General features: G+C 41.7%; 1 protein-coding gene across 6 annotated transcripts in view; it reads right to left on the bottom strand.

Annotated features, from left to right (window-relative positions):
- Positions 1 to 8,362: 8,362 nt before the first annotated feature.
- Positions 8,363 to 22,398, bottom strand: part of SLTM (SAFB like transcription modulator) — a 40,092-nt gene continuing 26,056 nt past the window's right edge. For 3 of the 6 annotated variants that reach the window (XM_064267477.1, XM_064267478.1, XM_064267481.1), the window contains 13 exons: positions 21,914 to 22,032; positions 19,926 to 20,075; positions 19,698 to 19,801; positions 19,432 to 19,598; positions 18,879 to 18,961; positions 18,491 to 18,654; positions 16,050 to 16,230; positions 15,098 to 15,222; positions 14,473 to 14,643; positions 13,596 to 13,910; positions 13,148 to 13,289; positions 10,947 to 11,107; positions 8,363 to 9,053 (listed from right to left, as the gene is read on the bottom strand). In XM_064267477.1, the coding sequence (XP_064123547.1) occupies positions 8,945 to 9,053; positions 10,947 to 11,107; positions 13,148 to 13,289; positions 13,596 to 13,910; positions 14,473 to 14,643; positions 15,098 to 15,222; positions 16,050 to 16,230; positions 18,491 to 18,654; positions 18,879 to 18,961; positions 19,432 to 19,598; positions 19,698 to 19,801; positions 19,926 to 20,075; positions 21,914 to 22,032 (1,991 nt within the window). In that variant the 3' untranslated portion in view covers positions 8,363 to 8,944. The remainder of the gene's footprint in view (positions 9,054 to 10,946; positions 11,108 to 13,147; positions 13,290 to 13,595; positions 13,911 to 14,472; positions 14,644 to 15,097; positions 15,223 to 16,049; positions 16,231 to 18,490; positions 18,655 to 18,878; positions 18,962 to 19,431; positions 19,599 to 19,697; positions 19,802 to 19,925; positions 20,076 to 21,913; positions 22,033 to 22,398) is intronic. The other 3 variants (XM_003418332.4, XM_064267479.1, XM_064267480.1) reach the window with 2 other exon arrangements.

The raw sequence follows: 22,398 nt of genomic DNA, 5'->3' as shown, positions 1-22,398 counted from the left end.
ACTTCTATCCTCTTGGAGGACTAAGTTAGAAAGATTTGATAAGGAATTATTTTCCTTTTCCACAGAGCCAACCCTAATATAAAGTTTCTGTTCAGTAATTTAAAGTCCAAACTAGCTAATACCTGACATTTCTCTGAGAAAGCGTTCTTGGACTTCCAGCCCCCTATGCAGAGTTAATCACTTCACATAGCATTTTGTTCACTTCCCACCATTTATAGCACTTAAGCTAGGCAGCCTTTTAAGGACAGGGATCATCTTGGTTTTTTTTAAATTTTTTGGAGGGGAGCATATTACATAATCATTGGCATTTATAAAGAGCTCAAATATTTATTTAGAATATATTTCAAAGATACCTATATCATACAGTTATTGTTTGCCTGTTCTTTAAATTCAAAGTAAACTGAGTTATTGAATCATTTTCCCTTTTAGCATAAAAGTTACATAGGTAGAGGGTACTGAAATCCTTAATTCTTTACACCCCCCTCTGATTTTGCCTGGGTGGCAAACAAAACACTTTGAGGGACAGAGTAGCTGGCATAGGGGCCTGGGGACCAGGATTTCAGGGGACATCTAGCTCAACTGGCATAACAAAGTTTATTACAAAAATGTCATGCATCCCACTTCGGTAAGTGTCATCTGGGGTCTTAAAAGCTTGCTAGCAGCCAAGATGCATCAATTGGTCCCACTTGGAGCAAAAGACAAGAACACCAAAGACACAAGGAAAATATTATATTACCTCAAGAGACAGAAAGGCCACATAAACCAGAGACTCCATCAGCCTGAGACCAGAAGAACTAGATGGTGTCGGGCTACCACCAATAGCCACCCTGACAGGGAACACAATAGAGAGTCCTGGATGGAGCGGGAGAAAAATGCAGAGCAGAACCCAAATTCACGTAAAGAGACTTAATGGTCTAAGACTGGAGGAACCCCCAAAGCCATGGCCCCCGGATGCTCTGTTAACTCAGAACTAAAACCATTCCCGAAGCCCACTCTTCAGACAAACATTAGACTGTACTATAAAACATAAAATAATACTCGTAGGGAGTGTGCTGCTTAGCTCAATCTGACACATGAAACCAAATGGACAGCTCCTGTCTAGAGGCAGGATGAAAAGGCAGGGACAGGAACTGGTTGAATGGACGCAAGAAACCCAGGGATTGCAACTAATGCCACATAACAGTATGTGTATGAATTTTTGTATGAGAAATTAATGAGCTGTAAACTTTCACCTAAAGCACAATAAAAAAAGAAATATATAATAATCATGAATTACTGATAAATAATTTTAGAAATTGTGCTATGTTCTCTGGAGACTAGTGAGGTTACTCATTTATCAATAATAAAATACACCAGGAAAAATACATATATTCATACACATGTGCGTGCGTGCACGCACACACACACACACACTCCAGGAGACCCAGGAGGCTAAAAGATAATAGGGTTTCTTTTTGAGGTGATGAAATGTTTGAAAATTGACTATGGTGATGATTGCACAGATCTGTGGTTAAATTAAAATCCACTAATTGTAATAAATTGGGTCAACTGTATATGTGATTTTCCTCTGCTGTAAAATCAGAAAAGGTGAGTCAGGGTTGTACCCTTTCACCATAGCTATTCAGTCTGTATGCTGAGCAAATAACCTGATAAGTGGATCTATGTGACTAAGAACATGGCATCAGGGTTGGAGGAAGTTCTTTAGAAGACGCCGTTAAGAAAATAAAAAGGTAAACCCCAGACTGGGAGAAGATATTCCTAATACGTATCTGACAAAGAACTTGTATCCATAGTACATAAGGAACTCTTACAACTCAATAAGATAAAATAGCACAATTAAAAAATAGGGTAAAGATTTGAACAGATACCTCACAAATGAAGATATATCAATGGTCGATAAACCTATGACGACATGCTTGACGTCATCTGTCAGCAGGAAATGCAAAGTCAAGCCACGATAAAATAGTACTCCACATCACTAAAATGGCTAAAATTAAAAAGACTGCCAATACCAAGTATTGAGTCTATACTGCAAGTTTGGACTCAACATTGCTGATGGGAATGTAAAATGGTACAACCACTTTAGAAATCTCTTCAGAAGTTTCTTGTAATGTTAAACATACACTTACTATATCACCCAGCAATTCCGCTCCTATTTACCCAAGAAAAACAAAAACATATGTCCACACAAAGACTTGTACACAAATATTCACAGTAGCTTTATTCATAATAGCCAGAAACTGTCAACTACTCAAATTTCCATCCAACAGGTAAATGCATGAACTGTGGTATAGCCAAACAATGGAATATTTATTTACAAAGCAAAAAAAGAAACTACTGATACACAGCAACACAGCTGAATTGCAAAATGATTTTGCTGAATGAAAAAAGCCTGACACAAAAGAGGACATTATCGTTTGATCCCATTTATATGAAACTCCAGGGAAGATAAAATCTCTAGCAACATGAAGTTGATCAGTGATTGCATGGGGCCAGATATGTGGCTGATGTCAACAAAAAATTTTAGTGATGGAAATATTTTTTATCCTGACCATCCATGGTGGTGGTTACTGGGGTGCATAAAAACCCGACGCCGTCGAGCAGATTCCCACTCATAGCAACCCTGTAGGACAGAGGGTTTCCAAGGAGCGACAGGTAGATTTGAACTGCCGACCTTTTGGCTAGCAGTCGAGCTCTTAACCACTGTGCCACTAGGGCTCCTTGAAGAGGTCTGGCAGAGCCAAAATGACTTATCAGTTATCACTATGTAGCAATAATCCTGGCTCTGATGTAAGGGTGCTTTGTAACTTTGTGCTTACGTTTCCAAGGAGTATTATTTCAAAACTAAAGAATAAAGGAAATGATTATTACTGAAAATAATTTTGTCCTATAGGAGAGGGAGTATGAAGAAATACTTTGCGGTGTCAAATCCACTGGATACACCACTGGTGATTATCTTTCGTGGATGGCCCTGAGGATGGAATGCCTTGACGTTCTTGTGAGTACGTGGCTATGTTTGAAGTTTGGTCCCACCACTGGATAGCTTTATGATTTGGGGCAAACTGCTTCTTAGCCTATACCTAAACCATAAGCTTGTCATGGAAATTAAATGAGTTAATGTATGTGAATTACCTACTGCAACACCTAGTACATAGCAAAAACCCAAAAAAACCCAAACCCGCTGCTGTCGAGTCAATTCCTAGTCACAGCAACCCTACAGGACAGAGCAGAACTGCCCCACAGGGCTTCCAAGGAGCACCTGGGGGATTCGAAGTGCCGACCTTTAGATTAGCAGCCATAGCCCTTAACTACTACGCCACCAGGGTTACCAGCACATACTAAGTGCTCAATATTAATTTCTGTCATGATGACCGTAGTCATGCTTAACATACCCGACATGTAATGATCTGTGTGACTAGATCTGTCTGTCCCTTTTCACTTTCCTGTGAGGTTAAGATGATCAGGGATGAGCGTATTTTGAATTTTTATTATAATAGATGTTGGATCTAGCAAGAACCATAAAGCTCTTAAGTCTATGGATAAAGAAATTGGGGCCCACAAAGGTTAACTGATATGCCCCAGGTAGTAGGATCAGAATCAGAACCCGGGTTTTCTGACTCTTGATCTAGTCTGTTAACGTCGGTACTGAGCTACAACCCTCTTAAACCCTAAGGCGCCTCTAGAACAGAATAGAAACAAAGTAGCACTGCTTATCTAAACAGTACTTAAATATTAACTAACAATGTTTCACAGCTCAGTCAGTACAGTTCTGAAAGCTTTGTACACAAATTCCCAAAGGTGATGCTGGGAACCCCTTCTCTCCACCCCCAGCAATTTAGCTGTAGAAAGGAACCAGTTATCCATTAACCAGAAAATTTATCAGAGCATCTCATCCCACTAGCAAAAACATGAGGTTTGAAATACAGTAAAAACTTCAAAACATAGAACCTGTGTAAAACAGAAGCCTGTCAGAGAAGAAAAATATTTTCCATTAAAACAATCCATAGAAAAGTGGTAAGACCACGCCCTGAAAAGGCAGAAAATGTGTGAGACCCTGAAAAACAAGGCAGTCCCACCAAGTTCCGGCTCTCACAGGTCTCACTGTGCTAAAATGGCGTGTTGGAGAAGTGATAAAAATTAATCATAAAATTGCTGGCTGCTCTTCAAAAAGCACTTGGTCTTACCTGCTCTGTGCCACATCTCTTCTGCAGTGATTCTTAGCCCTGGCTGCACACGTGAAACCTCTGGGGGAACTTTGGCGGGGGTGGTGAGGGGCAGTGTGCCTGGGCCCGACCTATGAGTCTCAAGGGGTGGGGGTAAGGCCCAGGCTTGAGAACTGCTCTCACCTAGTTAGACCTAATTATTTCCCAGTCAGCACCTAGACCAGTCCACTTCTCTACCCAGGGACCTTGTCAAATAAAGTCTTCTCTGTCACAAAATCAGGGGTTACAACATGACTTTGCTAGAACAAGAGAAATAATGAATGGGATTTGTTCAGTTTTTCACACATTTTCTCATTTAAAACCTCACAACCACCCCTGGCGACTGTAGCATCCCTGATGTAAAATAAATTGCCCGTAATTGTAACACATGGTAAATGGTGCTGCTGGTCCTCGAGTTCCCATCCTCCCCAGCCCACAGCCAAGATCTTTAGACTGGGCAACGTGTGAGCCGTCCCTGGGCGAAGGGTTTCCTGGTGACACTCTCACCAGTGGGGACTGCTGTCAGGGTGGTAGTGAAACTAGACAAGGTAATGCGCCTGGCCAGACTGCCTTTCCAGACACCAAGGACAGCAGATCCTTTGAGGAATAAACTGAGAGGCATTAAAGAAGCTAACAGGTGATATATTTGTAGGAAAATTACAGGATTATTTTATGGAACCAAAATTCTTTGAAACTTTCAGTCTTCAAAGCATATTGTCACATCCTTGAGAGAAGCGCTGGTCAGTTACCTGACCCATTTTCCTCCTTTCTCTCCCCTCCCAAATGCCTGGCAGTGTGATGAGTAAATTAATGATGATATTTAGTGTATCCTGATATCACTAGAAGCTTGAGAGGAAAACAAAAAAACTGTCTCTGTCCAAATGACTTGGCTATTGTCTGAGCTCTTGATGGGCTTGGTCAGTCTCTAACAAACCTATGAAAATCTAACTATCAAGCAGACTTAAGTTTCCTGTCTGTTGGCAATTCCAGGTGGGAAGCAAAATATACTACTGAGCATGGAGCAGCAGCAGAGATGGCCTCATGGCTAATGTCCCTGCCTGAGGCCAGTATCCCCGCTCTGGGCTTTCCGGAGCATGGTTTGCAGACTTGGTCTGGGCAGCCTGTCCCTAAACGATCCCAATTCTTACTAGTGGCTGCACCCAGGGGCAGCCTGGGAGAAGGCCGTGGCCTCCCCAAGACCTCTTTTCCACAGATACCCCCTACCCCAGTTACCCGACGTGAGCATGCCATCTTATTAGAGTGTGTGCCACATCAGTGCAATTTCAATTCAAAGCCCAGGCCCCCCACTGCAGCCAGGCTGCTGCCCCTGAAACCCTGCTATAGGAATTCAGAACCAACTAATGGCTGCTCTCCTGGACCTTACATTCCAGAGGGAAGAGACAAATAATGAGGGAGGGTGAGGGGGTTGCAGTTTTAAATAAGATCAAGAAGCGCCTCCCTGATAAAATGGCATTTCAGCAAAAACCTGAAGGAAGCGAGCCACATGAATACCCGGGGAGAGCACTACGGATTAAGGAACACAAAACACAGAAGTCCTGAGGTAGGACGATGTGCTCCAGAGACAGAAGAGGCCAGTGTGATGAGAATGAAGTGAGCCAGACATTAAAGACTGGATTGATTCTAACGGAGACAGACGACATTAGCCCAGAGTCAGCCTTCTAGACAAAGTGTGTGAGCTGCAGGGGTACAAGACGACCCAGTGCCGAGCGCACCGGGGGATCAGCTCTGTGCAGCCTGCTCCCGAGGCGGCTGGAACGGCGAAGCTCTAACAGGGAGAGGCAGCAAAGAAGCTTATCTTGGAGAAAACATTTGAGGATTTCAAAAACCAGTTTGTTTCGGGTAAAAATAAGAGTTATTTGTTGAATGATGCATATTAAGGGATGTAGGGAAGAGATACTAAGTTTATCTTGGCAGCCTCATTGATTTGAAGTGACTAAGTGTTGGCGTGGATCTGCTCCTTTGTAGGGAAAATTCAACAGGTTAAGTTTGAGGTGCCAGAGCGGAATGCTAACAGAGCCTTCGTTGGGGCTCTAAGAGATCCATGCTTCAGGCAAGGAATTGGATTAGATGAGGTTCTTAACGAAAAATGCAAAAGTAATTTGGCATTTCAGGTACTTTTCCCAGTAACGATTCATTGTTTAGTTGTTGGGCCTGGGTTAAGTTTTTAGCAAGGGATGTACCTAAAGCCATGAGGTTTTTAAAATTTTTATTTCATTTCTTTAAGAGGTTCGTAATATTTTCCACGTAATTTCCAGGCTTTTCTAAGTATTTCTGGCACGTATGGTTCCTCTGACTTCACTATCCTTCCCCAGGCTTATTAAGACTGGCTCTTACTTATCTTGAACCACTGTGAGCCCTTCCTCCCAATCACTGCAATCTTCATTGCAGCATTATGGCAAAGCGTTTGGGTTGTTCATCAAAGGTCTGGGAACGGCAAGCTCTCCTCCTTTCTCTGGGCTTCCAGGACTCCGTCCCCCTTTATGAAGTCTCTAGGTCTCACTTTTACTACTGACCACGAGCCACCCAGGGCTCTGGTAGCTGGTGCCCCTGAACCTTGAGAGCTTGTCGAGCTCAATGCCACAATGTCACAAGGTGGCTTCTCAGGTTTTCTCAACTTGGAAAAGCTATTACAGCCAAGCTGAGGAACAAAATCCTTACTTACACTGCCTACAGGCTGTTGTACCCTTCAGTGTAAGTACAGGGAGACTGGAGCAAATCAAAGATCTAATTTTTTAAGAGCTGGTTACTTCTCAGATCCTCACCTGAAAAATGGGTGGGACAGTAACTGTTTCTATAACTAGGATTATTCTGAGAACGAGTCAAGCACCCAGAGGTGAGGCAGGAGAAGATACACACACGTGCACATACACACCACCTGCTCACAACTGGTGGAGGGCTCGGAAGAACAGAACAGGCTATGAAATCCAGCCACACAGAGGGTGCCAGCTCCCCAGAGGGCTGAAGGCTGGGCCCCCCGGCTGCCCACAGTACTTAGAGGTCTGAGTCATCTCATGGTGTGAAGACACCCACCAGTGACGGACACTTACAAGAACTTTAGAGTCTTCTCCTCACATCAAACGCATGGCCCCGGAGCAACCCCCCACCCCATCTTCCTGCTCTGTGTGAACACAGATACTGTTGAATTTACCAGGGCTTCCAGCAGGTTCCTTGGGTACCAATCTCTGCTGAGAATCTGCATTTCCACCCCAGATAAACTGAATCTACATTTTCACAAGATCCCCAGGTGATGTTCACGTATAAGGAATGTGGAGAGCCTCACTCTACTAGCGGTTCTCAGAATTGGTCCCCAGCCAGCAGCATCGGGCATCGCCTGGGAACTTGTCAGAACTGCACATTCTCAGCAGGGGTCTGAACCAGAAGGAACCAGCTGGAAGCCCTGGAATTTACCAAGAATTACAGCGTTAGGCCTATTCATCACTGATTTAGATGAAAGGATATGGGAGGCTTTCAGGAAAGAGCTGATATTCAAAATTTACCTTTACGGGCTTTCCTAGAATAAATGTCTTAATAAAAAAAGTCCCCAACATATGAAGAGTGTGCCGCCCAGCTACTAAGGTGAAAAAGTCTCCAACGTAACAACAGTGCGCTGCCCAGCTACGGAAGTGAAGAGTCAAAGCCAGACTTACTTTCTAGGAAGACAGACAAAGCCTGCCTTCTAGCTCTAAGCCTAGTCAATGACTCCAGGGTTTAACTCCACAAAAGGCTGGAAGACTGACACCTAAGAAGCTGGAAACAGAAAGACACACACACTTGCAGGTGTGGATTTTTATTTTCACAGAGATAGTAATGCCTTCCCTCATACAAGCATTTCCAAAACCCAGCCAATCCACCAACCTAGGACTTGGGTTTCTTTCCACTTCTCAACACAGTTGGGAACGTGGAAAATGGCAGTACCCACACAGTTCCCAGAGATGGAACTTAACCGTCACAGTGCAGATGACCTAAGAGTGCACTTACCTGCACAACTCAGGCCAAGGACTTCAGTGACACAGACCTCACGGCCAAGGTCTCATTAACCTATCTGGCTTCATACCATGCAAACCCGAACAAGAGTGCTGCTACACGAAGCTAAAAACTGCTTCTCATTATACAATTAAAAAGGTTCTCAACACTTTAGCAACTATACAGAATATGAAGATTTATTTCAAAAAAGAGTACATTTGTTTTTTAACCCGGATACACAGATGCACTTAATGTAACAGTACCCTCTGCAAAAATAGGTTACATAATACTCAGGAAGGCAAGGGACAATCTTACTCTCTACAAATTAGACAGCAGACCTTTTAAGCTTAGACAGCCTTCAAAATGGAGGCTGAGAATGCTTGATGACAAGAAGGAACTCTAAAGCCTGACACCACAAAGCTAGTGCTGCAAATTAAATCACTACCACACAGATGCAAACTACTCTATAGTCACACAGCGTTAAACAAAGTGGCTTCTACACCAATCTTCTCAAATGGGTCTCAGTGCCGAAAGAAAAAAAGTTGAATGATACACAAAACTATTAAAAGTTACAACAGAACTATTTAAACATCTTCTCCAAAATTGAGAAAAGCAATCATGTTAAATTTTAAAAAAGAAAAAAGGAAAGTCTGACAGAACTCTCAAACAAGTCAGAGGTCCTCTTCATTAAGTAGTCAAGTAAAAGTTTACAGGAGATTTCAATAAATTATCTTGAAACCATGGCAGAGAGCTGATTTTCAGAAGCGTCGTGGAGGTCCGCCCTTAAATGGCTTAAATCCGGAGCCACTTCCTCTTGGCATGGAATTGCCACCGATTTGTACAATTCTATTAATTGGGGATGCGTTACTGTAAAAAGGTTTAAAAACAGTGTCAGAGAACAAGAGAATTACAGCAAATAACCTATACAGTGGTTACCACTCACCAGACACTTCACCTGTATCATAGTCCTATGACGTAGGTACTATTACTAGCCACACTTTGCTACTGATAGCGGGTGGACTAGAGTGGATGCCTTTCACAGTCCTGTGAGGTAGGTACTATTCCCAACCACACTTCCTTACTGTTAGCGGCCATCTAGTCAGCCCCTGACTCACAGTGACCCCATGCACAGCAGGACTGGACCGTTGTGATTCGTAAGAGTTTTCACCAGCTGATTTTCAGAAGCAGATCACCAGGCCTCTCCTCCTAGTCTGTCTAGTCTGGAAGCTCTGCTCAAGCATATTTAGCATAACAACATACAAGCCACCACTGACAGAAGGCTGGTGGCTGTGCTTGAGGTGGACTGGCTAGGAATTGCACCTGGGTCTCCCACATGGAAGGGAAGAATTTTACCGCTAAGCCACCTCTGCCCCTCAACCCCACTTTACTGACAAGAAACTGAGACCCAGAGGTTAGTACTTGCCCAATGTCACAGAGCTAACAAATGGTGGAGCCCCTGCCTGCTAAGAAGCCGTTTAATGGTGTGGATGTGAATGGACTAGACCAGTGTGGTCCCCAGATCAGCAACACCAGTTATCACCTGGGAACTTGTTAGAAATGCAAATTCTCAGCCCCCACCTCAGATCACTGAGATAGACACTCTAGGGGTGGGGCCCTGAGCAATCTGTGTTTAACAAACTCTCCAGGTGAGTTTGCTATGCACTGAAGTTTGAAACTCTGACATAGAGGAAGTCATTTAAGAAGTATTTCTGGAATCATTATGCAAAATAGTATGTACTAGTGAGTGATACAGAAAAAGGAGACCCACCAAAACAAAAACGCTGTAATAAATTTGGGATAAAGCCACCGGGTGAATGGTTTAAGTAGAATAAAACCAGACGACGGAAAAGTGTGAATGCCAGGCTGAGGAATTTAGATTAGCTCCTGTGGACTAGAGAACCTGTCTGTGGTTTTGGAGCAAGTAAATGGCATGATATGAAATGTGTTCCAACAGTTACATTTAGGAATAGTCTGAATAATGAAGCAGGAAAAAGACAAATTTGGGAAAAGTATAAGACGCTGAAATGGAAATGCTACTAGGGAAACGAAAAGCGTGAAAGGAGAGTGAGTGACTTTGAATTTATGGAGAATGAGTGACTTTGCATTTATGGAGAGAGAAGGCATTTACATGGACAGGAGTAACAGAGCTCCAGGTACAGTGTAGGTCTAAAGGTCAACCATCTGAAGGAGGCAAAAAAAGAAATCAAAAAGAAAATTACAGTGCCTCAGAAAACAAGAGACTGTTTCAAAAAAAGGAAAAGCAACACTGTAAAATGCTACTTAACCACTAAGGAGCCTGAGAACCAGGAGAATAAAAGAATTATACTTATCAAGAAAAGTCTTCGGTGACCTCTAAAACTCAAAGATAGGACGAGGGATGACATGATGCAGGCACGAGTTTAGTAAACACTAAGCTTGACAGTAGAAACAACATGCTTCCAGTAACTTCTGGCTTTCTAGGAATTTTAGGCACGGTGGGTATGAACAAAACGATGGTTCTGACATGACGAGGTTCTTTATCTACCGGACTCTGATGAGCACACATACCCGTATGTACATCCATATGCCAGGATGCCAACCCATTAGTTTACAATAAGGAGTGTATCTCCCGGAGATTCTCAGTTAATACTGGGAAATAACATGGGCAGACCTTGGTTGTTTCAGTTACAAATTTAATCCCTGAGAAGCTATGATGACTTTTAAGGAAAGAACAAAGGTTGGGTGTGTGCTGGCTCAAGTCTCAACTGCTGAGCTGCTTACCTTGCATGCTGGCTGATCACGCCTGTCCCCGCCCGGCCATCACCCATTCGCCTTGCATCATGGTACCCAGGCCCTTGAGAAGGTGGACCATGCCACTCTTTCCTTGGTCCACTTGTGTCCCGTCCATGGCGTTCAACCACATGTCGTTCTTCAGGATAGTGCTGAAGAATTAAACAGAAAATTTGTAACACCATCAGTTTCACACCAATTTACTTACACTGACATGCTTTAATGTCAGAGCCAAATTAATAATATCTGACAAGATAAAAGGATGAGCAATGTGGTGTCACATGAAAGGGTTCCCGTCTACGCTGCAGTGAGAAGCTGCACAGGCTCCAGGGTGGGGTGCAGGGAAATGATTCAGCACTATCATTTCTATTTCTACACTTTCTGGCACCCACCTACTATTTCTCCCTTGAGTATTTCTAATGTCTCCATCTATACATAGGTAAGGAGGCACAGTCAGAGGTCAAAACCTTAAGACAAATCAGAGTGGGGTATCTGATCAATAAGCAAACAGCACACAGCAGTAAGAGTCGTCATCCTCTTTTATGCAGTACTAGTTAGTGCTCTAAGGAGACACAACGGCGAAACGGTTACGTGCTTGGCTGCTAACCAAAGGCTGGTGGCCTGGACCAGCCCAGCAGCTCCGCAGGAGGAAGGCCTGGTGACCTACTCTTGCAAAGATTAACCTGTTGCTGTTGAGTCCATTCCAACTGACAGCAACTATACAGGGCTGAGCAGAACTGCCCCCTGAGGCTTCCACGGCTGTAATCTTTACAGACACACCTTTCTCCGTGCAGCAGCAGGTGGGTTTGAACTGCCAACCTTTCAGTTAGCAGCCAAATGCTTTAACCACTGCACCACCAGGGCTCCTTCCTGTAAAGATTACAGCCCAGAAAACCCTGTGAGATGGTTCCACTCTGTCACATGGGGTCACTATGAGTCAAAATTGACTTGACTGCACCCAACAGTGACAATGGCGCTACGGCTCTTACAAGGTGCTATATCCATAACTGAAAAACAGAGTAGTCAACATAGAGAAAGAAAACACACAGCTAAGGATCACAGGTCTTGACACATGGCTACAGAACATAAAGCTGAAGGTGCCCACGGGGCAGCTTAAGTCTAACACCAGCAGCAGAATGATTTCTAGACTAACAGGAAACAAGGAGACTTTTCAAGGGAAGATACAGGACCTCCTTTGTGGGCAACCTTTTCTGTGAGACTTCTTTAAGTTTCACTCTGAACGAGGCAAGGCATCTGGATTATACACCCAGTCTTAAAAGTTCTGCTCAGAGTGAACAGCTCCCTGAATGGATCTACTGAACATTTCTACTTATCAGACATTAAAACTTATAATGCCATCAGGATCAAATCTGCTTCTAAAAGCTGAGTGAAATGACAAGTATATTGGTGTCAGCTAGAATGTCAACAGATCAAAAAATTTTCTAGTCAAACGTACAACACAGCACCAGTGCACAGGGGTGGAGAACAGACACGCAGTAACCTCAGAAAAGAGCTGCTGTCAACTCATGTACTGGCACTTTATCAATAGATGACTTTTAAACCAGGCAAGATACCTCTGTTTATTTGAGTTTCTTAAGAGATGAAGAAGCTTTCCTCTGTCCTGGCTCACGGACTCAGAAAGTCAATGACGCATCACAAGGGTTATAAAGCAGTTAATACAGGAAAGATTACACTCACCTACATTTATGAATGAAAACAAAAAGACCAGTCTTATGTCAGTTCTGTACCTTATGCTAGTTAAGGAACTCAGAGGGAAGCTTGCAGACTGTGGTAAGAAGGGAAAAGTAAGGGGGAGACTAAGTGATGCCCAAGATTTCTCACCCAGTCTGAAAGCCTCAATTTCGTAAAAGGAAATAAAACCAAAGTCATCGCTAGAAGACTCATCTGCCAAATAGAACAATTCTCCAATTTCAGCAGGAAGTTAAATTAAAATGGACCAAGTCTTTAACAGACAGTATCCTACTTATTTGGACTACTGATATTTAACTACTAACAATAAAACATGAGAGATACTAAGATCTTAAAAAAAAAAACAAAAACCAAAAAACTCCCAGTAATTCTAATCTAACCAATCTAGGCCACATGAAAATGCCACACTGTATCAAGAGTGTATCCTAAGTAACCCACATTTATTTCTGAAGAGCTGACAATAAATGCCACCAGACGCCCACCTGTGCCCCACTTCCCCGGTCTGTCATGACTCTGTCCCCTTCTCTGGCTCCGTAGCCAGGGGCATTACTGCGATTCCCAGGCGGGGCACTGCGCACACTGTGACCTGATACTTCTCTCCCAGAGCGTTCTGGCCTTTCAACTCTGTTAAACAGAACACAAAAACATACATGACCATAATTTTATTACATTTTTTGTTTTTAGCCCAAATGCATTATAAACCACTAGGTAGGCATTTGGTTAAACAATCAATCGGCTGCTAGCTGAAAGGTTGGTGTTTCCAACCCACCCAGAGGCTCCGTGGGAGAAAGACTTGGCAATCTGTTTGTGTAAAGATCACAACCAAGAAAAACCGATGGAGCAGTTCTACTCTGTCATACATCGAGCTGCTATGAGTCGGAATCGCCTCAACGGCACCTCACAACAATTACCACAGAACTACACAAATACCTTGTTTCCCGCTTGTCACTGGCCATGCCTCCATCACCTTTCCAGCTGCTGGGTCTGGGAGGGTTGGGCCCGGATTCCCGAGGATGTCTGGAATGAGCGATGTCAGGCCTGTCGTGAATGATCACGGTTCTCCTCTCATCTCGTTCCCCTCTCACTTCTCGCCTGTCTGTTTCTCGAAGTTCATTTCTTGGTGGAGGCTCATTTCTTCTGGAATCGCTGAAATTTTTGGGATACCTCTCATAGCCTGGGTCTTCTCTTCGTGCAGCAGGACGTGCTTTTTTCCCTTCACTTTGACCAACAAAACGTTCTCGCCTGCTGATTATCCAAAACAAAGAAAAGAGTTCTGAAGTATTTACCTGTCCTTATTCTTAACTTAATATGCATAACCCACAGGCTAATGCCTTCTTAAAAATTAAGGCAAAATCACCAAAAACGCTACAATTATTGATTATAATAATTCTTTTAAGTTAAGCTAAATGTTTGGCATACAAGCTGGATTTTTTAGCACCAAGGGGAAATTACATGGACCCCTCAAATCACTTTCCACCTGAACAGTGTTTTACTCCACAGCTGAGGCACATCCAAACCTAACAGTCTCCACCCACAGACAGCATACTAATACTTGGGCACTGTTCCCACTCAGTCTTAAAGGTCTAAGCTAAAGCCAACCTGCTTCGCCCTGTTATGGCAGCCTATTTAACTCATTTCAAATACTAAATCACATTGCTGTTCGCAAAAACAAAACCCAAACAAACATACGCATTTACTTTCAACCTTCAGTTCTGACTTGTACTTCTGAATTCAGATTTTAACACAGAACCAACAATATCACCGGCAAGCCTCGTTTATCAAATGTAACAAATTTCAACATATCTACCTTTCAAAAGATGAAGACTGTACTGCTGAACTCTCAGGAAATCTGCCCCTCTCTCGGTGGTCGAAGTCATTGAACCTGTTCTGCTGGCGAGAGTAGTCAGACCCATGGCCAAACCGCGCATCTGTATCTAGAGACAGCTTCTTACTCTCGCTCCAGTAAGGGTCATCGCGCCTTGAAGAGAAATGTTTGTCATTCACATAAACCAGTGTTACAATCAGCAAACATTTACCTGGAGTCATGAATTATTCATTCGTTCCACCTATTTCTCAACAGTCAACTATCATAGAATTTATACTAAGAAAACTAAATAAATTTATTCTTGTATTTTAAGGTCTATTAAGAAGGTTTGAAGCAAACAGACAAGAGAATCTATACTTTAGTCTCCCGAAGGTATGACTTCCATTTCTGTACCACCTGCACTAAGCCTGGGAGAGCTTTCCAAACAGGCCTGTGTTGGGAACTCCTACTGCAGCTTGCTGTGACTATGTATTTCCAGTCATAATGAAAAACCATTTGCCCTTAGGGAGGGACTAAGGAAGCTGAGTCTTAGCTTGAAGGGAAGAAACAGCAAGCGTAACTGTCCAAGCAAGCAAGCGAGCGAGCAAGCAAACAAGCAAGCAGCTACCTATGATCTACGTCGCGGGGGCGTTTCAAAGAATTCCTTTTCTCTTGTTCATAACGAAGCTGCTGCTGCTGGCGTCTGAGTTCCTCTCGTTCTCGAGCAATACGTTCAGCCTCCTTACGACGTTCCTTCAGGTAACACAGAAGAACGAACCAATGCAAAATGAAAACACAGAATAAGTATATATGTAACCTTGTTTTAATCCTGTCATTAAGAAACCATCAGAGGCAAACACAAGGCAACACAAACCTGGGACAAATAAATTTGACTTCAATAATCTAGGTTATGGCTCTTGTTCTGAAACATTAAAAACAACAGGGATTGAGTAGTGAGCTGGGAAGTATTTGGTAAGGTCATACTTAGTTTAATCATTTGACCAAATCAAAAACTGAAGTGAACTAGAAACAGAGTTCCTAAAATGTATGGAGACTAAAGTGCTTTAAAATCCTGGGTGCCGTTCTGCCAAGAGAGGTGTTACTTTCTTCCAACCTCAGGAAATTATTGCCCCTGTTGTATGTAAGAGGAGCCCTGGCAGCGCGCAGTGGTTAACTACTCAGCTGCTAACTGAAAGGTCAGCAGTTCAAACCCACCAGCCACTCTGCAGAAGAAAGGTGTGGGAGTATGCTTCCGTAAAGATTACAGCCTTGGAAACCCTCTGGGACAGTTCTACTTTGTTTTATAGGGTGGCTTTGAGTCAGAATCGACTTGATGGCAACAAGTTTTGTTTTGCTTTTTTGGGGTGACATGTAAGGGAACAGTTAGTATTTCTTTTTGTAAGACTGGGCACTGACAGAGCCTGGATTCCTCTGGGTTCATAGACCCATGTTCAGACCATGAGGTTGCCATGATATTGCAGAGCTGGGGTTATCACCGATTAGCTAGAACAAAGTCACTGCTAGCATCAGAGGGTTTGAAAAGGTCAGTTATTTAAGATGAAAAGATTTTCTGACTGCACCTGTTCAATACGAATGCGTTCCCTTTCCAAGCGTTCACGTTCCATCCTCTCTCTCTCTAGTTTCTGCCTTTCAATTTCTAGGCGCTCTCTCTCCCTCTGTAAGCGTTCCCGTTCTTCCCGTTCACGAATTATTCTAATGCGTTCTCGCTCCCGACGCTCTCTCTCTGCAATCTCTCGTCGTCTAACAAAAATCAGTATTTAGAAATGCTTAAGTTATGCTAGCACTGTGTGAAAGAGAATAGCTGTTGAACTTCAACTTCTCCTTGAGGACAGCGGTTTTAAACTTCAACTCGATCTAAGTAGCTTTAATGTCACTGACAACAGAACTCAGAGTAGAACCTGGGGCAGACTCCAATGCCATCGCTTACTTCTCAGACCGCTGACTGACGAGCTGAATTTTACACAATGGTTGCCTCTTAGATGTTTCCTATTTGAATAAAAATCCCACTACAACAGCCCATTAATTACTCGGCATTTTCTAAAAAAGGGGATAGTCTATAAATCTATAAGAATTTACAGAATTACAACTTCTATCAACTGTTTTTGATAGAAAAATTTCCAATGTTTATTATATACTCTATCTCCTTAAACAAAGTATACTTCTTTTTGATGACCTGGAAATCAATTATAACAAATGCTACGTATAACAACATGGTACCCACCCCTTCAGGGCTCTTCTGGAGCATTCACCAGCCCCTAGTAGGTGGCTGGCTCAGTAACATGCCTTTTGGAGTCAGGACATAGCTCGATTGTTTGCTGAATAAAGTTACTGTGTTAGACTTCTGATGCTGTTTCTGTCTCTTCCTCTAAGGCAGGCAGTGCTGACCCCCATGGAAATCTGAGATCTATTTTTAATTATCACAATGATTGTGGGGCTGTTAACTAACATTTAGTGAGTGTGGATCAAGGATTCTAAATACACATGGAATAGTCAGGATAGTCCTGCATAAGAAAAAACTGTCCCAAATGTCACATACTTTTTTTTCTACAAAAAAAATGTCATAATGGTCATCCATGTCATTAAAAAAAAAAAGTTTAAAAATAGCCTAGAACTTAACTCCATTTTCATAAATGCTAGGTCTGTTTGTTCATGTAACGGTTTTAATACACATTAAATTTTCCAGGAATGAAAACCTACATTATACTTTCTTGAGAACTTTACTACCAAGAGTTGTTCACCACTTCATAGATCATGTCACAATGGCAAGATCACTCCTGGTATTTACTCAACAATACAACGCACCAGTATCAGTCTGTATTTGTGGCTGTCCCATTCTCGGGCGATTCTAAATATGGGTGCAAACATCTGACCACTTCACTGGATCTTCTAGAGACACAAGCCTAAACATTATCTGGAAAAATATATTTTAATATAAGCAGCATTTATTTCTTCTTTGTATTATAATTAAGGCATTAGAACGATCTTTTGGGAAGTGTCTGTAGAGGTAGGTTATATTATTTATCAACTTCAACTTAATATCAGGATAGTAAAAAGGGTGTTCTACCATTTTTACATAAAAAGGTGCTGGCGTCTTAGGTTAGGCTTGAGAATCGCTATCCTACCAACTCCTCTCTCTCCCCTTCCTCCAGACTTGCTGTCAACTACATAAAGAGGAGGCTGAGCTTGCTGGGACTTCACCCAAAGACGTGGGTTCCATGTGTGCGCAGACTACTTCCTTCTAGTACAGCACATGGCACCTGTAGTTTTAAATAAAACTTAAAGAAGTTGCGAACAGTATCTCGGGTAGTTCCTAGTGCTGTGTCAGTACGGTAAATACATGAAATCTCCTGATATGCAACCTCTAGACAAGTAAGATAAACTAATATTTGGAAGTTTATATTATAAACCACATCCATGAAAATACTTCAAGTGGCATCAAAAAATGAGATATATGAAGGTCAACTGGCACTCACGATGAACCGTTGCAATATCTCCACTAAAAATAAGAATGTTTTGATTTGAACTTGTTTCAAAGAGAAACCTTGTACAGGAATACAGCCTGTACACAGGAAGACCCACAGGGCAGATCTCACTTCATTTGGGCTCTCTTTCAAAGGAGAATAAATTTTTGCCGAAGTGTTAAAATTTCCACACAGTATCTGAACACTGTAACTACTTTGGGGCTGCCTTATCACAAAACCCCTGCTTCCTTTAAAGGGATGTTTATGGCAGCAGCTCTGGGTGAAGTAGAAGACAGAGCGCTGGACTTGCAGTTGAAGACTTGGCTCAAGGCCCAGACCCTGCCACGCTGCAGCCATGTGGTAGCGAAAAAGTCACTGAGCCTCTCCAGGCCTCAGTTTTTAAAAATTATATTATAGGTATTACTATCTTTACAAAACTGTTGAAGTGGAGAAGACAGATGGAAAAGTACTGTATAAGCTATAAAATGCTGTGCAAACTTATGTACCTATATGTAAACATAAATAGATTCTTTTCCTACCTTCGAAGTTCCATTGCCCGCCGTAGTCTTTCAAAACGAACTAAATGTTCTCTCAACCTTTGTTCCTTCATCTTTTCAAAAGGCAAGATTTCTTTCCTTCTGTAGTCTTTGTCCCTTTTTTTATCAAGGGAAGCTCTCTCCTTTTCCTTGCTCCTTCCATGAATCTATAGAAAAAATATATATACTAGACTAGAAATTAAAACAATTTTGAGTTTTCCATTAAAAGTTCAGCTTTATTTTTGTTTTTCGAAGTGCTAAACTGTCTAGTAACATTTCCTCTCGTCTTAGATTTTCTAGCACGGAAGAATGCAAAGATGGTTTCAAAGATTCTGAATCATCTTCTTCTGGAAGGAGGCAGAATACGGACCATCCCCCTCGAGAAACTTACTTTCTCATGTCTTCTTCTTGATGATCTAGAATGATCTCCTTTAGTTTGGTCTAATATTACCATATGTCCTGGACTCTTTGAACCTAAGAGACAAAAACATTTTAGATAAACAAAAGCCTGAAAAATGTGTCATCAAAAAAGAAAATAAATAGAATGTAAAAACGCTGAATTTTTTAACGAGTCAGATAGTCACAAACCAGTAAGTAAAAAAAAAAAAACAACCCCATGAGAACTTATATGCAAAGAGTTTTTTAAAAATAGTTCAACCTGCTAACACAAATACTTTCAATGATACCAAAAGATCTTACCTCCCCCTTACATAGCTATGAAATCAAGGAAGATTTTTAGTCAGTCAAAATTTGCTGGTAAAACAAGAGCTTAGCTGGGGAACACAGGTTAAATATGATGTCTCTCAGGGGGCCTACTTTTCCAGCACAGTGACACCCGACAACGTTTAACAGTAAGCGGGAGGAGCATCTCAGGATTTCCCTTCCACTATAAAACTTACGCAGTAAAATGCATTAGAAAAGGATTGAAAAGATACATGGCATACTTATTCGCTTCTTTTCTTCACTTTTTTTCACAGATTCTGAAGTCTGGCCACTTGATCCACTGTCATTCTTCTCGTCTTTACCTTCTGTTTTCTTAGTATCCTTGTTCTCTTTTTTTTCAGATTTCTCAGATGACCTTTTATCTTCTTTTTTGACAGAGGCTTGTGTCCTAACCATACCACCCCACACAAGAAAACAACAGAATGAGAACTCCCTCATCAATGTACTTAAAAAGCCTTAATTTATTTATCAGAAAGGAAGACCTTACTTGCTGCTTCTCTCGCTCATATTTGTTTTGTCCCCAGAACTTCTTGAACTACTCTTTTCATCATTTTCTTTCTTTAATTCTTTCTTAGAAGGATCACCTTTAACCTGAAAGGTATAAGCCAGAAAAAACTCCTCAAGTTTTAAAGTTAATTTTTTATGATTATAGAAAGTATGATGATGGCAGAAAATCTTAAAACCCTCCCTTTTATAAACAGTTAAGCAAGCTGACCTTTTCCACAGAAATCAGTTGCCCATGCAGTTCAGTGCGATGAAGGTGTGCAATACACCTGGACACTTCCGTGCCAGATGACATGGTTACGATACCGTAGCATTTTGCCCCAGGACTTCGCGCGTTTGTAACTACCTTTGCACTCAGAACCTGTACGATGAGATTTTACAGAGTTTTGTAATTTTATATCTACACACACTTCTAAATAGATGTAACTTTACAACTAAGACTATGCAAATTAAAGAATATGCCCAGGATATAGAAATTGAGGATAAAGGACAAATTCATATTCTTGTGATCACCACTTAACTTGCCCATAAATACTTACTAAATATTCAGGAAGAACAATGTAAAATGTTCAAGAAACAATTTAATCAACTTTTTGTTCTTTTTCGAGTATGTGGTCAAAAGACAATTTGCCACATCAGTGAAGTAATGGTACATTAACGAAAGCAAAGGAATAGTCTTCTCACTTGTTTGTGGACCAACGTTTCCCTACCACAGGCCCACCCCAAATCTCCAAATGGAGAACAAGGATTGGTTTCTCGGTTGCTTACAGATGTGACAAGGCTCTTTATAAGAAAGTTTAAAGAAGAGTAAAGAACCAGCCACATATAAAAAGCAGCCTTAAAAAGACACCCTAAAACTTGAGAGCATACACCGTCTTAAAAATGACCAATATTTTACCCCCACCACATGGGTGGTTGAGAGAGCGCAGGGATGGGTAAGTGTGGGAAGAAAAGTGAGAGAGAACAATCTGGTGATCCACAAAGAAGAGCACAGAGACAGTGCCAGGAAGAGACAGACAGACAGACACAGTCATCTGTGAAGGTTCAACAGTGTGGGGCTGGAAACCACAGGCTCTCACCTAAGCCACTGGAGGACCAACATGCTCCACAGCACTGACACTTTAAGCCCAAAGCCTTGTCACCAAGTGGAAAGTATCTTGATTGACTTTTAATCTCAATAAACACTAACATTAAAATACTGCATCTGCATCTCTAACGACACAGGATTGAAAACCGAAGAAACACTAGGCTACCACCAGCCATGAGCCTGTAACTCTCACTGTCCTGTCTCTGATTCCACAGGGAGCACCTAATGCTCACTGCCCCACAGGGTCTCCAAGGAGCGGCTGGTGGATTCCAACTGCTGACCTTTTGGTTAGCAGCCGAGCTCTTTACCGCTGTGCCACCATGGCTCCAAGTAAAGAAAAACAAACAAAAACAACCTCCTAAACACAACAAGAAAAACTTTTGTTAATGCTTATTTACCAATACCGATTGTTAATTTAATAAACATTTGAAAGCCTATTGCATGCACACAAAGCTGTAGTAGAAAATGTCCCTACCATCAAAAAAGCAGACTAATATGATATACATTAAAAACTAAAATGCAAGCAGAAAGCAGTGAGTGCCCGAAGGGATACAGATCAATTGGAATTCAATCCCACAGTGATTAATATTCTCTGACCACTTCTTCTCTTCCTTTCAGGGTCTCCTTAAGTGTCAGAGAAGCTTTTCCTGATGAACCAGCCACGGGAAAGCCTCCCTTTTATCTCTCTTAGCACCCAGGTCTTCCTTCATGGCACTTCGCAGCACATATCAAAGGTCTACCTGGATTTCCCAGGCTGACCAAATCAGCCTCAGCAGTGTGCCAGACCCCAAACTAGGGGCTGGAAAAAATCAAGACGAATGTGATGAACGAGACTCAGTCGTTGCCTTAAAAGGGCTCAAAATATAAGCTTTGAATTACAAAAGGTCCTCAGGGCTCAGAATGAGATTAGATGATGAAACTCACCATTACCAGAGATCAATGCTTATGCCTATTAACAATCCTATGAGAAATAAGCAGTCAGAAAATATTTATACAAAATCTTTTTAAATACAATTTCTCTGAAATATCATTGTAAGACTCAGGTATTCAAAAATATATAGACATCCTTGTTTAAAATGCAGATATCAGAAAGACAGGTAAAAAGAACATACCTTTCCATACTTGCCAAAGAGGTTCTTCAAATCAGCTGCTTTGGTATTAGAAGAAAGTCCACTAACCCAGATATTTTTTGTTGAGCTTCCACTGCTACCGCTAGTACTACTTGAACTTCCTAGAACAGATTTAATATCAGATGTTGAAGTATCTTAATCAGAATTTTTTCCAAAATTATAAAGGTCATATTCTTTCAGAACTATATAATCCTTTCTTTCAATTTTGAGAGTATAATCATACTACCCTACTGTATCAAAATATATGAATTTGCTATGATTAGAATCGAACACATAACAGAAAACGCAACTAATTTGGACACAAATTTGACAAACTGTACACTTCTAACTGCATGAGTTTTTAGTCAAGGTGGTAAAAAAAAAAAAAAAAAAAAAGAATTACATGCCTTAGACATTTGCTGTTAAGTTTCATAATTTATATTCTACCACTACGCTGAGTATAGCCAACCCAGACACAGTCATCTAGA

The sequence above is a fragment of the Loxodonta africana genome, chromosome 13 (assembly GCF_030014295.1).
Source record: "Loxodonta africana isolate mLoxAfr1 chromosome 13, mLoxAfr1.hap2, whole genome shotgun sequence".
NCBI classification, from domain to species: Eukaryota; Metazoa; Chordata; class Mammalia; order Proboscidea; family Elephantidae; genus Loxodonta; species Loxodonta africana.
The sequence above is the reverse complement of the archived record's forward strand: the minus strand, read 5'-3'. Positions and strand labels throughout refer to the sequence as shown.